At 32.7% G+C, this 14,897-nt stretch overlaps 1 protein-coding gene across 7 annotated transcripts in view; it reads left to right on the top strand.

Annotated features, from left to right (window-relative positions):
• Nucleotides 1–14,897, top strand: part of OXR1 (oxidation resistance 1) — a 483,216-nt gene that overhangs the window by 411,102 nt on the left and 57,217 nt on the right. For all 7 annotated transcript variants that reach the window (XM_019032276.3, XM_019032279.3, XM_004047426.4 and 4 more), the window contains 3 exons: nt 2,132–2,239; nt 3,181–3,294; nt 13,041–13,190. In XM_019032276.3, coding sequence (XP_018887821.1) covers nt 2,132–2,239; nt 3,181–3,294; nt 13,041–13,190 — 372 coding nt within the window. The remainder of the gene's footprint in view (nt 1–2,131; nt 2,240–3,180; nt 3,295–13,040; nt 13,191–14,897) is intronic.

A 14,897-nucleotide genomic window follows, 5' to 3' on the forward strand; every position in this document is an offset into this window, starting at 1 on the left:
CTTTCTAGTTGCTTGCATTTCCTACTATCACTTCATACCAAAGAAATTATGGAAACCTCTTACCAATTCTTCTTCCTCCATCCTTCCACAATTCCTGATTTTCTCATTTCCGTTCCCTTTCAGTTTGTTATTCATTCAGGTTGCAGTCTTTGGAGTCAGCATCAGTTTGCTCATTCACATTTGCTTCCCTGACATACTGCTACTGCTGTCACCACAACTCCATTCAATCCATGAATGTCTTCTCTTGAGTCTTAGTTGAAATCTTGTACCTTAATTTCTTTCTTTACATTTTTATTACTTTAAACCTTATCTTTGTTTTTCTGCATCCTTTCTCTTTCTTGTTCCAGTAATTCTAGCCCTGATGCCAGTAATATGAGATGCCACTTGGGCTGTTTTGTTACCTTCATCATCTCATTTAATAGAATCACTGTGAGAATAAAATGTGTTATTATTAATTATGAAAGTACTTGGTAAACTTACAGATTTTACTGCAAAATATCATTTGTTTACAGAGACCTTTTATATATATTATCTTGGTAACATAGGTTTTATATCAGTACATTGTGTAGATGGGGAAGTTTGCATAGAAGGATGTAGGCAGAACTAGATTGTTATTGTATTAACCCAAATATTTGGCATAAATTTGGTTTTATAAAACCATTAAGGAAAATATGTATATTATTGTTTTACATACACAAACAAATGCACACACACCTGCTTTTCCTGACTTTTGAAATCTTCTATAACCTAATTCTAAATGCCTCTTATTTTATTTTATTTTATTTTATTTTATTTTCTGGAGACAGGGTCTTGCTTTGTCACCCAGGCTGGAGTGCAGTGGTGCTATCACAGCTCACTGCAGCCTCAACTTCCCAGGCTCAAGTGATCCTCCCACCTCAGCTTCCTGAGTAGCTGGGACTACAGGCATGCACCACCACGCCCAGCTAATTTTTGTATTTTTTGTCAAGATGGGATTTTGCCATGTTGTCCAAGCTGGTCTTGGACTCCTGGGCTCAAGTGATCCACCTGCCTCAGCCTCCCAAAATGCTGGAATTACAGGCATGACCCACCATGTCTGACCTCTGAATGCCTCTTTATCGTTTTTAGAGACTTAACTCCATGTAATCACCTTCCTAAAAATTTGTGCTTCATGAGTCTACTCTGGATGGTTTAGGAGGAAGAGGACAGTATCCCACAAATATGTTATACTTTTCTGTCTCTTAACTATGTCAGTTCTGTTATCTTCACTTTGAAAGTTCATTTCTTTCTCTCTACTTTTCAAATTCCCAACCCTTCTTCAAGACCCAGCTTTAAATCATTTCTTTTCTGTAGTCTTTTCTGGAAAATTTGGATTACATGGTGCTTTTATTCATACTCAAAACTTCTATTGCATTCATTATTCCATTTTAAATTGTTCATCTTTTGCATAACCTTTTCTATCTTAGTTTCCAACTAGATTGTAAATTCCTTGTGCAAAACGACTTTTAGTTGCACTTATTTGTGTTTTCTTCAGAGCTCTCTTAATGCCTTGTGTAATGGGGACTTTAAGTGGTTATATTATATTGACCAAGTGACATTTTCTTTTAGGGTAATTGATGAAATCTCATTATTTATAATTTCTACACATATGATCATGGAAACGTGCGAATGATTCAGAACTAAATTACTCAACTTTAGTTCAAATATTTTTCTATATGTGCAATGACAGAATATATGCATAAAGATCATTTTGAGTTTAATATAGGTGTACTTTGCAAAAATGAAATTAGTATGTTGCAAGAAGTCACATATATTTTAGAAACTATTCAAAGGAATAGTGTATTATTTTAAAACCTTTGTAAAATGAAAATAATCAGTTTTTGACTTTTAAATTATGTTTTGTATTTTCAAATTACTTGAAGTAGAGACCTACATGTAAATGTATTGTGATGAAGCCTGTACTCTGTATTGTAATAGATTGAGAGCATTTGCTAACAAAACACAGTGTTTCTTGACAGTTATTTTCAAAGATGACAATACCAGTTGTTAATCAAATGTAAGCTGGTCCCTAGATATATTAATGCTCATTAAATATTATAGTTTAGTTTTTCTGTTTTAAACATTGAAATAATTTATTTTTTCTTTTAAACAGGTTGAATCAAGGGATTCTTTGAATAGCATAGCCCTGAAATTTGATACAACACCTAACGAACTTGTTCAATTAAATAAGTTATTCTCCCGAGCAGTTGTTACTGGACAGGTAGTATCTTTTTTTTAATGTGCTGATGTTTAGAAACATTAAACAGAAAGGCAGAAATTATTTATTGTACTGTAGTTAATAATATAGAAAATTTGAGAATAATTTTATATGTGCTTTTAACAAATCGTATTGGCCATGTAAGAGAAAATTAACTGTTTTATGTCTGTATGAGTGTCTTTTTTAATACACATTGAAAATAATTGTAAATTTTTCTTTTTAAATATAGTTACAAAGAGCTTTTTAAAATATTCAGAACAATATATGCATATGATAAAAAATTACTTTATCAAAGTAAGGCATCCCTCCATCTCAAACTTTCAATTTCTTTTCCAGAAGCAACCAGTTGCCAGTTTGCATTTCTTTCAGGAAAAATCTAGCCTACTTTTGTTGTTGTTGTTGTGTTTTAATTTAACTTTGATTCTTGGAAAGTGTTGTATTTAATCACAGTTCTAGTTCAGACTTTTTCATGCGTGCATAGTATTACATTGTATTGATATATCATACTTATTTAAAGCATTAGACTATTTCTACTCTTTTGCTAAGGTCAATACTGCTGTAGTAAACATGCCTGTACACATCTGTTTTTCTTTAAATGTTAAGTATTTCTGTAGGGTGAATTCTTAGAAGTAAAGTTACTATATCAGAGGATATGTGCACTTTAAATTTTGCTAGCTATTGCCAAATTGTCCTTTAGGAGTGACACCTCTATAGTATATGACAATTAATGTTTCCTCACCCTATTCCAGCCATATATATTATCAAATGTGTCTAAACTGATTTTAAAGGTTCTTTTTTTAAAAATGTTTTTATATTCTTATAATTTGAAAATTTTTGTGTTTTTCTCTTTAATTGGTCATTGTTAATAGTGCTTGCTTATAGAACACCATCTAATTATTAACACTTCATTTTAACTAAATCTTTGTGTGAATGTTTTCTTACAGGTTCTGTATGTTCCTGATCCTGAATATGTCTCCAGTGTTGAAAGCTCTCCATCTCTAAGCCCTGTAAGTCCTCTGTCACCAACATCATCTGAGGCTGAATTTGATAAGACCATGGTAAGTATCTCTGCTTTGCAAAGATGGCTATGAAGAAATCTCACTTTGTCTACATTGACTGTCTTGTTTTTTACATTCCATTTTGACTATGGTTAGAATGAAATATTTCATTTTTATTTTGTTGCTTAAGTTTGTATATCCCAGCTTTAAAAATAAGACATTCTTATGAAACCATATAGCTTAAATTGACTTACCTTTGTAGGTGGTGGTTGTGGGCCAAAAATATTCATCAACTCTTATTTTTTAAAGAACATATATAATTTAACTTACAAAGGAATCTTACCCAAAAAACATGACGTTATCACAGTAGAGGAGGTTCATGTCCAATTTGATGTTTATTTCATCTATAAATAAATGAGTATATAGTACTTAGAACTCTTAAGTGAGTTTAATTTTGACACATTGCCTTTTAAAAAATAATTTATCATCTTAGTCATCCAAGAATTGACATAGTAGATTAATTTATCTAGCATTTCTAAGGAATGAGTGTTCTAATAACTTACATTTTACAAATGAACTTCAGGGAACTAAACTTCATTTAATAATTTTGATTAAAATCTTCTGAAAGGAATTATATATTATGTATTTATTTGCCTTTCATAGAATAAATTACATGATATTATTAATAATTATTTTTCTCCTTGCCTGGGAACTTTTTTCTGCATGTGTGTGTGTTTGTGTGTGTGTGAGAGAGAGAGAGAGAGAAATGAGGCGTTTTTCATTTATTTGTTGGATATCTTATTTATATAATTATGGCAATACTATGCTTTAGAATGCAGTCATATGAAAGGAATATATTACATTTGTTGTCATCATTGATAAGAATAGAAGTCAGGTTTTAATGGTAGGTATTACTTACCAAATGACACAATACCTTTTTGAACATAGCCATGCCATTTTCCCATGGGACTTACAAAGAGATGTACTCATAAGGGGCAATGACAAAGTAACTACGTAGCCTTAGGTTAATTTAGCCTGTGTTTCAAACCCTAAAGCAGGATTATGAAAATCTAAGCTGTAGCATCATGCCTGACTAGAAACCTGTGGGGTCTCTTCCTGTTCCTCGGCTTTAACCTAAATCTGCCTGTCTACTGGCTTTCTTGGAAGGTATAAGATCAAAGAAAACAAAATGTTGAAAGTTAAGGGAGCAACAAGGCCAGGCCTTAACCTGTGTGAAAATGTGCGCCTTCTTACTTTTGCCATTTGACTGAAAGAGATGGAGAGGATAAAGTTATGTGAATGATCTTTTAATCCTCAGTGACTTAGCCACTGTCAAAGATGGACCAAAAAACTTCCTGTAATTTGTCCAGTGATATGAGTAAATTCTTTGTCCCTGGGATAGATAAAAAAAAAAAGAGGTAAGAGATTCCTTAAAGAACTAAAAGTACACCTACCATTTGATCCAGCAATCTCACTACTAGGTATCTTCCCCGAGGAAAAGAAGTCATTATATGAAAAAGATACTTGCACATGCGTATATAGCAGCATAATTTGCAATTGCAAAAATATGGAACCACCCCAAATGCCCATCAATCAACAAGTGGATAAAGAAAATGTGGTATATATGTACCGTGGAATACTACTCAGTCATAAAAAGGAATGAAAGAATGGCATTTGCAGCAACCTGGATGGAATTGGAGACTCTTATTCTAAGTGAAGTAACTCAGGAATGGAAAACTAAACATCGCACGTACTCACTCATAAGTGGGAGCTAAGCTATGAGGATGCAAAGGCATAAGAATGATATAGTGGACTTTGGGGACTCAGGCAAAAGGGTGGGAGCAGGGCGAGAGATAAAGGATTACACATTGGGTACAGTGTACACTGCTTAGGTGATGGGTGCACCAAAATCTCAGAAATCACCACTAAAGAACTTACTCCTGTAACAAGACACACCTGCTCCCTGAAAACATATTGAAATGGAAAATAATTAAAAAAAAAAGAAAAAGAGGTAAGAGAAGAGTTTGTGAACTTCTCTTAACATGGTATGATACTCTTTACGTGCCATCAAAGAGATTATGGGCAATAGTTAGAAATAATTCTTACAACAGTTGATTGTGTAAATTTTAGTTGTATTTTTTTTTACCTAGGATTATATTCATTACCAGGCTCCAGGATAATATTTCTGTGACTTTCTGCATATCTCAAGTGCCTATATTTCTATATTCTAATTATTGGGTTTTATGTCTCCCATGCTGTATAAATCCCTTAGAAATAAGGATATTATGTTTTATTAGATATAGTTTACATTTTCATTACACTAATTAAAATAATGTCTATTAGTGTTGTTATTATATGTTTTTCCCAGAAATTGTCAGTTTATATTTCCAGCAACCACTGATAAATTTTTTGAATGTCCAGCTTAGTAGTGATTTACTATGAGGCTAAAAATATGTTCCTGGCTTTGTCAGCATAAAGACTTTCATTGGTAATAATTCGTTTTCACTTAAAAATATTGCATTTTGAGAATTTCCATGGAAAACTATTTTTTCTTTATTTTTCACTTTTTTTTGTTCACATATGGAGGAAGAAACATAGAAGGAGATAGAACCAAAGTAATGGTAAAAATCATAAAAATAGCTAAAATGTAGTATTGCAACAGGTATAATTCTAAGCACTTTAAAAGTATTATCATTTATTCCTTATCTCAAATTTATGAGGTAGGCACTTGGCCTGGGTTTCTGTGTTTGTCCCTCCAGACTTACTCTGTATTCTCTAGTGTCCTTTGGGTGGTAGACTGCATCAGTGCACTCTCTCTTGCCCTTTTGCTTCTGTTGGTGGTTTTCTTTCTGGAGCAGTTGCAGAAGATAAGAGAGAAGGAAAGAGAGAATAAGATGGGGACATATTAATTCTCCTAGCTCCTTCCCTGTAAGGTTACTCCAGAGTGACCACATTCTTCAGCATCTCATCTGATCTTTTGTCAGCCCTTTCCACAGAGCCATCTCTAAATTTAGGTATCTGTTTCTCCCCCTTACCTCTTTAGGGATAGAGGAGTCTTCTGTTATTGTTCACCCTGGGTTTTTGTACACCATATGTACCTTTGTAAATAGTTCCATAATTAAATCCTCTTAAAATTACTCAGTTTCTACCAGGCATAGTGGCTCACGCTGGTAATCCCAGCACTTTGGGAGGCCGAGGCAAGCAGATCGCTTGAGGTCAGGAGTTCAAGATTAGCGCGGCCAACTTGGTGAAACCCATCTTTACTAAAAATACAAAAATTAGCCGGGTGTGGTGGTGGGCACTTGTAATTCCAGCCACTCAGGAGGCTGAGGTGGGAGAATCACATGAACCCAGGAGTCAGGGGTTGCAGTGAACCACGCCACTGCCCTTCAGCCTGGGTTACAGAGTGAGACTCTGTCTCAAAAAAAAAAAAAAAAGCTCAGTTTGATGTGCCATCTGTTTTTTCTAGTACCTGACCAGTAAGTATTGTATCCGTTTTATAAAGGAGGAAACAGAGGAAGAGAAGTTAATTATTTTGTGTTTAAGGTCACTCAGCTAGTAGCTAAGCTAAGATTCTAACCCAGATGGGCTTGGTTCGGAGCCCATATTTTTTATTACTACTTTATACCTGGAAAATGATAACTCAGAAACACTACTCTTGCCCAATAAATAATTGGACCCAAAGAGTTAAGTAATATTTAATCATTATAAAAGTCGATATAGTAATAGCTACCATTTCGCACTATCATCTTCCTAAGATTCTTTAAATCTCTCATTTTTTGAATAAATATAGAAACCTGCTTTTGTTTTGTACACCTTTGGTTTTTCTCCTTTGTACTGTAAGTTCACCCGTTATGCTAATGCCATTTTAGGCTAAAACTGTTAATGTGTTATATTCAGGATGAAGTTCAGTGGAAAAATGTTTAAAATGAGTAATATAAAAAAATGAAATAATTTTAAAGTACTTATGTTTATATTAATATACTCTATTGAAGGGTGGGATATGCAGATAGTCATATTCTCTTTAAGATAAAACATGGTATAATACTCTAATCAATCTAAAATATGATAAAAATAGAATATTAATAACACTTGAATTGGATACACATGATGATAAGACAATATAATTTTGAAAAAAAAAATACTTTTAAGAGATTCTGGGGAAGGCCTAGGAAGTCCTAAAGGAGGAAAGAGGAAAAAGTATAAAATAGCAATAGAATGTAGGCATATTAAATCTTCCTTTTTAAGGATAGGCTGTGATTATACTGCTACAGTGGCTATTGTTTTTTTACTTAAAGAGCGCTTACTGTGTATTTAGTGTGTTCATTTCAGAATTTTAATCTTTAACACTTTAATAACATTTTAATTACTTTAGACTTTTAATTAATCTTTAACCCCATGAGGTAGGTATAATAATCATGATCTGTATTTTTAAAAATGAGGAAAATAAGGCATAGAGAGAAGAATGATGGTTAGTAAGTGGTAGAACTGAGATTGAAAACCTGGCAGTCAAGGTCTAGATTCTGTGTTGTGTTCTTAACTACTTTTTGTACTGCCTAAGTAATGAAATGATGACTACTAGCAAGTGCAGGTACTCCATAACTGAGACGTACGATCTAAATTAAATATATGTGTCACAATTTGTAGGAACTAGGAAGTTTGTAGTAAAGAACTGTGTGGAAGTCATGCATGAAATTTTTGCTTGGCCAAAGCAAAAATAAAAATGTAGAAGATTTAGAAATGTTCTTTAATTACCTATATTAGTTTCCTAGTATTATCATAACAAAGGGTGATAAATTGGGTGGGTTACAACAAAAGAAATTTATTACCATACAGTTTTGGAGGCTGGAAGTCTGAATTCAGACTATTGGTACGACCATGCTCCTTTTGAAACTTGTAGAGGAGAATCATTTCTTGCCTCTTCTAGCTGGTGTTTGCCAAGTATCATTGGCATTTCTTATCTTGTAAATATATCACCACTTTCTGCCTTCCTTGTGACAAGTGGCCATCTACTTCCTGTATGTATGTCTTCACATGGTGGTCTCTTCTTTATATAAGGAAAACAGTCAGATTAAGGGCCCACCCTATTCATGTATGACCTTACCTTAAATTAGTAATTATGTCTGAAAAATCCTATTTTCAAATAAGGTCACATTCTGAGATACTGGAGGTTAGGGCTTTAACATTATCATTTTGGGGGAGACAGTCAACCCATAACATTGCCTCATAAAATTATAATTATATAGAATTTATATTATGGAGCTTTATTTATATTCTAGAATTTTATATTTTTTGTCTTTGAAGGAAAGGGGAAATTTAGGAAACTTTCTAATTCTAGTCAAGTAAGATTTTTTTAGAGATGTTTAGTTAATTTTCTTCATTTAAGATATGTTGAAGGGTTAAGTTAATTTCTCATAGGGTTTTGGGAAGCTTGTGAATATTTGTAAAATATTGTGAAAACTTTTTTAAAAACTTCTCTTTTTTAATCATGATAGTCACATAATTAATTGGCATCTTGAAGTGGTATGCCTGTATACCTGAAAATAGACATTAATTACAAGTAATAGCAGACATACAAGAAATTAAAACAATTTTAGTTAGGAATATCAAAGTAGTTTGAAAAGGTTAAATATTGCCTGTGCTTCAGGAATTGCTCTCACATATGACATCCTTTAACAATTCACAAACATAACCTCTCTTTTCTCTCTGTGCATATATAGAATATATATTTTTTAACTTAAAATTAAAGGCACTAATATCTATCACATACAATATTATATGTTATATATAAAACATGTTTTATCTCTTTTATAGAATATATAAATCGTAATTTTTTTCTAAATTATGATTTTAACTTTAATGCTTTTAGACTTCAATATTAATATAAATATATACAACTTATGCGATATATAACATATATTAAATGTAAGCTTATATATTATAATAAAACTATAAATATCAATACCACTCAAATGTGTAACACATAAATCATATATACTACATTCATATTATTACATATAATTTAGCTTTGATGTTTTTAAACCTATTTTAAATAACACCTTAGTAAGGAATTGTTTTTTAATATGTGCTTTTTAATAGATTATGCTGTAATTATACCTCGGTCTTATATTCTTAGAACAAAATTTTATGGTTAGTATCTGAAAAATTAAACTTCATAATAGGACTTAGTGTTTGCGAAGATTTTAGGAAACAAATATTTTATGTAGAAGAAATCCCTGTATTTTTAACATCACAAGAAATGGGTAAATTACTAGATGAGAGTTTTTTTTTCCCTAGATTCCAGATGGAAACATTATTTCCATAATTAGAATTAAAAATTGATCCTGATATTTTAATTTTATTATTTTATTCTGTATTTGATTTTAAACATTCTTAAGTTCTTGGTCCCAGGAAGTAGAGATGATTGAACATAATTTATAGACAGTAAATGGCAATCATCGTATATATTAGATTGAAAGAAAAATACAGCATACACTGCTTTAAAAGTAAATGTTTTCTTTAAAGGATATATTGTATATACATTGCATGAAGTAAATACAAATGTTGGTATTTCTGTGCCTGTATGGATTTTCCTCCTCAGTCTTCCTTTGCCCTACCTATGTGTTACTAGAGAACATTTCTACAAATTTTCAATCGCAAAAGAGCAAAAATACAATAAAGCCAAGGCAAGAAGGGAAGTGGACAGTTTGGAGTTGCTAATTCATTTATGGTAATGGTTTATAATAACATACAAATCATATTGTATAATATATTCTACAAAAAAAGATAACTCTAGGTGATTGTTAAACTTTTTGTAAATCATTTGCCCTGGCAATGCTTTGCTTTTTTACATTTGAATATTTGGGGCAATAATGAGGCTAGATAGATAGATATAGATGTTTATATTTCTATATTTTTAAGGACCTTCTCTGGTGGCTAAAACAAAATTATACAGGGAAGAATCAGCAAGCCCTCAAATGAGCTGCAAAACCACCGCATTAATAATCACAGCTTAAAAATAGCATTCAAAACCATCTACATAGGGATACTAATACTTTGAATAGTGTACATTTATGTAAGTTACGGTGAGGTCTGGTAATTCCTCTGAACAACTTTGATCTTTTTTGAAAGTAATCTCCTTTTTTGTGCTTTGCTTTGAGCATTTGCTAATCTCATATTCTTTTTAAAAGAATTACATTGACAAATTGGTATTGCTATAGATACTGAGTTCAGACTTTCAGGTAACCTCAGAGATCATATATTGTTCAAAAAGGCATGTCTTCATTTAAGGAAAGCGTATGACAATGTGCACATATATATACATATATGTATACACACACATATATTTATATTTGTGTGTGACTAATGCGGTTAACTCAATTTTGGGGGAATTGAGGAATCACAAAATTCGTTGATAGCTTTCTGCCAGTTTGCAGGGGACCCTGTTATAGCTCTGCATCAGCTATTTTTTTCTTAGCATATTTATGAATTGTTTGGTAGAAGATTTGAAAGGGAAGCGATACAATATTACAGTTAAGCTCACTGGTTTGTGTGTTGATAACATAGGTTTGCATCTTAGCTCCTTACTCATTTGTCAAGTTATTGAACTTGGCTAAGCTTAAGTTTCCTTAAAAATGAAGGTCATAGTATACTTCATATGAGTGATTGAAAAACTAAATGAAATAGTCCATATAACACTTAGAAATAACAAGTATTCATAAATATCATTGAGATTATTATTAATATCACTTATTTATCTGTGCTAACTGAATTTATATGTGCTATAAAACTCTTAGCTATAACTACCAAAGACAACAGGATGAATGCAAAGTTATTTGTATTTTAAAATGAAAAAATTGAGGAAGATTTTGTTAATAGATATTAATGATTGAACGGTGTCATGAAACTTAAAATCTCATTCCATTTCACGTTTTTTAAAACAGTGGAATTGTAGTATATCAAACATAGTTGTTTTGCAGTATTTTGCATTTGTCTGTCCTTCCTTCAACAAACATTTGTTGAATATCTGCCCCAGTGCTCGGGATATAGCCCTACATTTTAGGTGGGATATATGAAAGGAGGTGTAATAATTCTGCCCTCATATGGGTTGAAGGAATTAGATCCATGTATTAGGGGAGAAAAAGTTATGTTCAGGTTTGATAGCTCTTTTCAGATATCTCGGTTTATGATATTGAAGAGAAGGCGGTATTGTTTATTATTTCTAAATGCCAAATCAGAGCTATTAGGTAGAAGTTACAAAGTGACAGATTTTAACTCAAAGCTCAGAAGAATCTTGCTTCTATGAAAACTTCTTCAAGGCAGTGTGGATTTATTCATATGGTATGAAAGCCTTTGGAAGTATTTAAAACACATCTGTCTAGCTTTCCTACAATGTACAGAATATTAAACTTTGGGGGGAATTGTGGGGAGTAGTATTTAAAGGACCTGTGAACTTAGATGTAAAAAATTTTAAGTGACCTCTAACATTTTTAAAAATAAGAGGATATCATATAAGCAGCAAATACCTGGCATACCTGTGACTTTGTCCTCAGTAGAACTTACAGATATTTTCAGATCACCTTAGAATTGTTACAGAGAACACAAAATGTTACTCATCGTCATTATATCACAATTTGGATTCAAACTTGTAATGATCAGAGTCCAGAGTCACCACTAAATCTTGTGTTATTTAATATATCAATAAAGAAGCATATATATATATCCGGGCATGGTGGCTCACGCCTGTAATCCCAGCACTTTGGGAGGCCAAGGCGGGTGGATCATGAGGTCAGGAGATCGAGACCATCCTGGCTAACACGGTGAAACCCCGTCTCTGCTAAAAATACAAAAAATTAGCCGGGTGTGGTGGCGGGCGCCTGTAGTCCCAGCTACTCAGGAGGCTGAGGCAGAAGAATGGCGTGAACCCAGGAAGCGGAGCTTGCAGTGAGCCGAGATGGCGCCACCACACTCCAGCCTGGGCAACAGAGCGAGACTCTGTCTCAGAAGAAAAAAAAAACAAAAAAAAAAAACCAAGAAGTGTATATGTGTGTGTGTGTGTGTATATATATATACACACACACACACACACATATATATACATATATATATAACTCTACCTCTAGTTTGTTTTTAAAAATGTTTTAATACTGTGTTGTTTCCATTTGTTTTTCCTTATAATTCTATATTTTATTTGACCATTCCAAAACATTCTGAGAAGCTGGTTCATAGGCTTCACTGTGAGAATGGTCAGTAGCACCAAAAAAGTTAAGAAGCTTGTGATCTAGTGGAATGGGATTTATCAACTGTAGCTCGAGATGTAAAAGGCTATTCCAGTGAATGGGTTCTGCTGTATGCTTAGGTACTAAGGTAAGCTTTCCACCTTTTTCCTGCTCCCAGCACCTGATGGATATTATATTACATGGTCTTATCAGAGTCAGTGGTTTAATTCAGGAGCATCTGAGTGTGTGTGCATGTGTGTGTATGTGTTGGGTGTGGGTACAAGAGATGTAGTGTTCACTGTTCTCCAGATTATTTTATTTTTTAAATTTATAGATATGTGTATCTCCCTATTAAAAATCACTATAAATGTAAGTTTAACCTGTGTTTGTGATCTTTATTGAATATGAAAATAGTGCCACTTTTTTCCTATAATTTGTATGTAAAAATATTTCGGGCTGACTTCCAGAATGTGGTGAAATGAAACAACACTTATTGGGGAAAGCTATTCATTTGACTTTTTAATAGTGTGCTCATTTTTATTTTGTTTTCTGCTTTTTTTTTCTTTCCTTTAAAAAAAAAAAAAAAAGAATCCTGATGTCCATCCAACAGAAGCAACTCCCTCATCTACTTTCACTGGTATTCAACCTGCACGAGTTGTATCTTCAACTTCTGAGGAGGAGGAAGCATTTACTGAGAAATTTCTTAAAATTAATTGCAAATATATTACCAGTGGCAAGGTAAAGAATGACACTTTAGAGAAGACCTTTAATCATGCTTTAGTTATTACTAATGTATGATAGTTTGGCATTTACATTTTAAGTCATCAATGTCAGAAAATGCTTGAATATTATAGAAAGGTACTAGTGATACTATTATTTTGGGTTAGTATGGATGTTGCTTATAACTTAGAGTCTGGTGATCTGTTGTAATTGTTAAAGGTAATGGAATATAAATAAATTCACTAAGGCACAGCTAAGTTGCTGTTGGTAGGATATTTCAAAAGTGTGAATAAAATGACTGCTGCTGGGTACTGTGTGGAGTGTGAACTTCTGTATAACTAGTATAGCACACAAATAGGAAGATATCTAGTATTTACTGAGTACCTACTATATGCCAGAGAGTATTTGAGGTATCTTAATTATTTTATCAATTCAAAACAATCCTGTGAAATAGGCAGTCATATTTCTTTTCCACAGGGAAAAACAAAACAGGAAAGGTTCATAGGAAAGGTTAATAGGTCCAAGATCTCTCTATAATGGCCAGAATTCAAACCTAGTCAGAATCTTTTTCTTTTTCTTTTTTTTTTTTTTTTTTTTGAGACGAAGTTTCGCTGTTATCAGCCAGGCTGGAGTGCAATGGCGTGATCTCAGCTTACTGTAACCTCTGCCTCCTGGGTTCAAGCAATTCTCCTGCCTGAGCCTCCCGAGTAGCTGGGATTATGGGCACTCACCACCACATCTGGCTAACTTTTTGTATTTTTAGTAGAGACAGGGTTTCACCATGTTGGTCAGGCTGGTCTTAAACTCCTAAGACCACTCAGGTGATCCACTTGCCTCGGCCTCCCAGAGTGTTAGGATTACAGGTGTGAGCCACCGCACCCAGCCCAGAATCTATTTTGTCTACTTCACTTTGTTGCTTTTCTAAGCAAAAACTTCTAATCTGAAAAGAGAATATAGTAAAATAATAGAGTTAGAAAATAAACTCCAGGTTTTGCTCAAAAAATGTCTATAACGTGATACTGCCTTTAGAAGTCACACATGAGAACTATTTCTTTGTAGTACAGTTCATAAATTTATGAGTATTTGAAACACATAATAAGCATTTACTGGTATGCATTTTGCCCTAAATATTGTTTTAAATGTTGTGTTTTCATTTTCATTTACTTTAAAATATTTTCTCTTGATTTCTTCTTTGACCCATTTGAGAGTGTTTTATTTTTCTAGATAACTGTCTTTTACTAATTTCTGATTTGATTCTGTGTGATCAGAGAACATACTACTATTTGAAGGCTTTATTTAGACCTGTTTTATGGTCTAGAATATCGTATGTTTTAATAAATGTAATGTGTGCACTGTAAAAGACACATTATATTTGTGTTGGGTGGAATATTCCACAAATGTCAATCAAATCAAATTGAGTGATAGTGTCCTGTATTTCTGATTTTCTGTCTATCAGTTGTTGATAGAAGAATTTTGAACTATCTCACTGTTATTGTGGATTTATCTGTTTTTTGCCTTTCAGTTTTATTTATCTGTTTTTGCCATACATTATATATTTATATATTATATTTAATAAATATATTTATATATATTTAATATATAAATATATTTATATGTTTACATGTATATTATAATATATATCTTTAATAGGTCACATTCTCACTTTAAGTATAGCATTATATATGCCACTTTACATATAGTACACACACCTTATAACAGTATACT

This window comes from Gorilla gorilla, chromosome 7, assembly GCF_029281585.2.
Source record: "Gorilla gorilla gorilla isolate KB3781 chromosome 7, NHGRI_mGorGor1-v2.1_pri, whole genome shotgun sequence".
Lineage (NCBI taxonomy): Eukaryota > Metazoa > Chordata > Mammalia > Primates > Hominidae > Gorilla > Gorilla gorilla.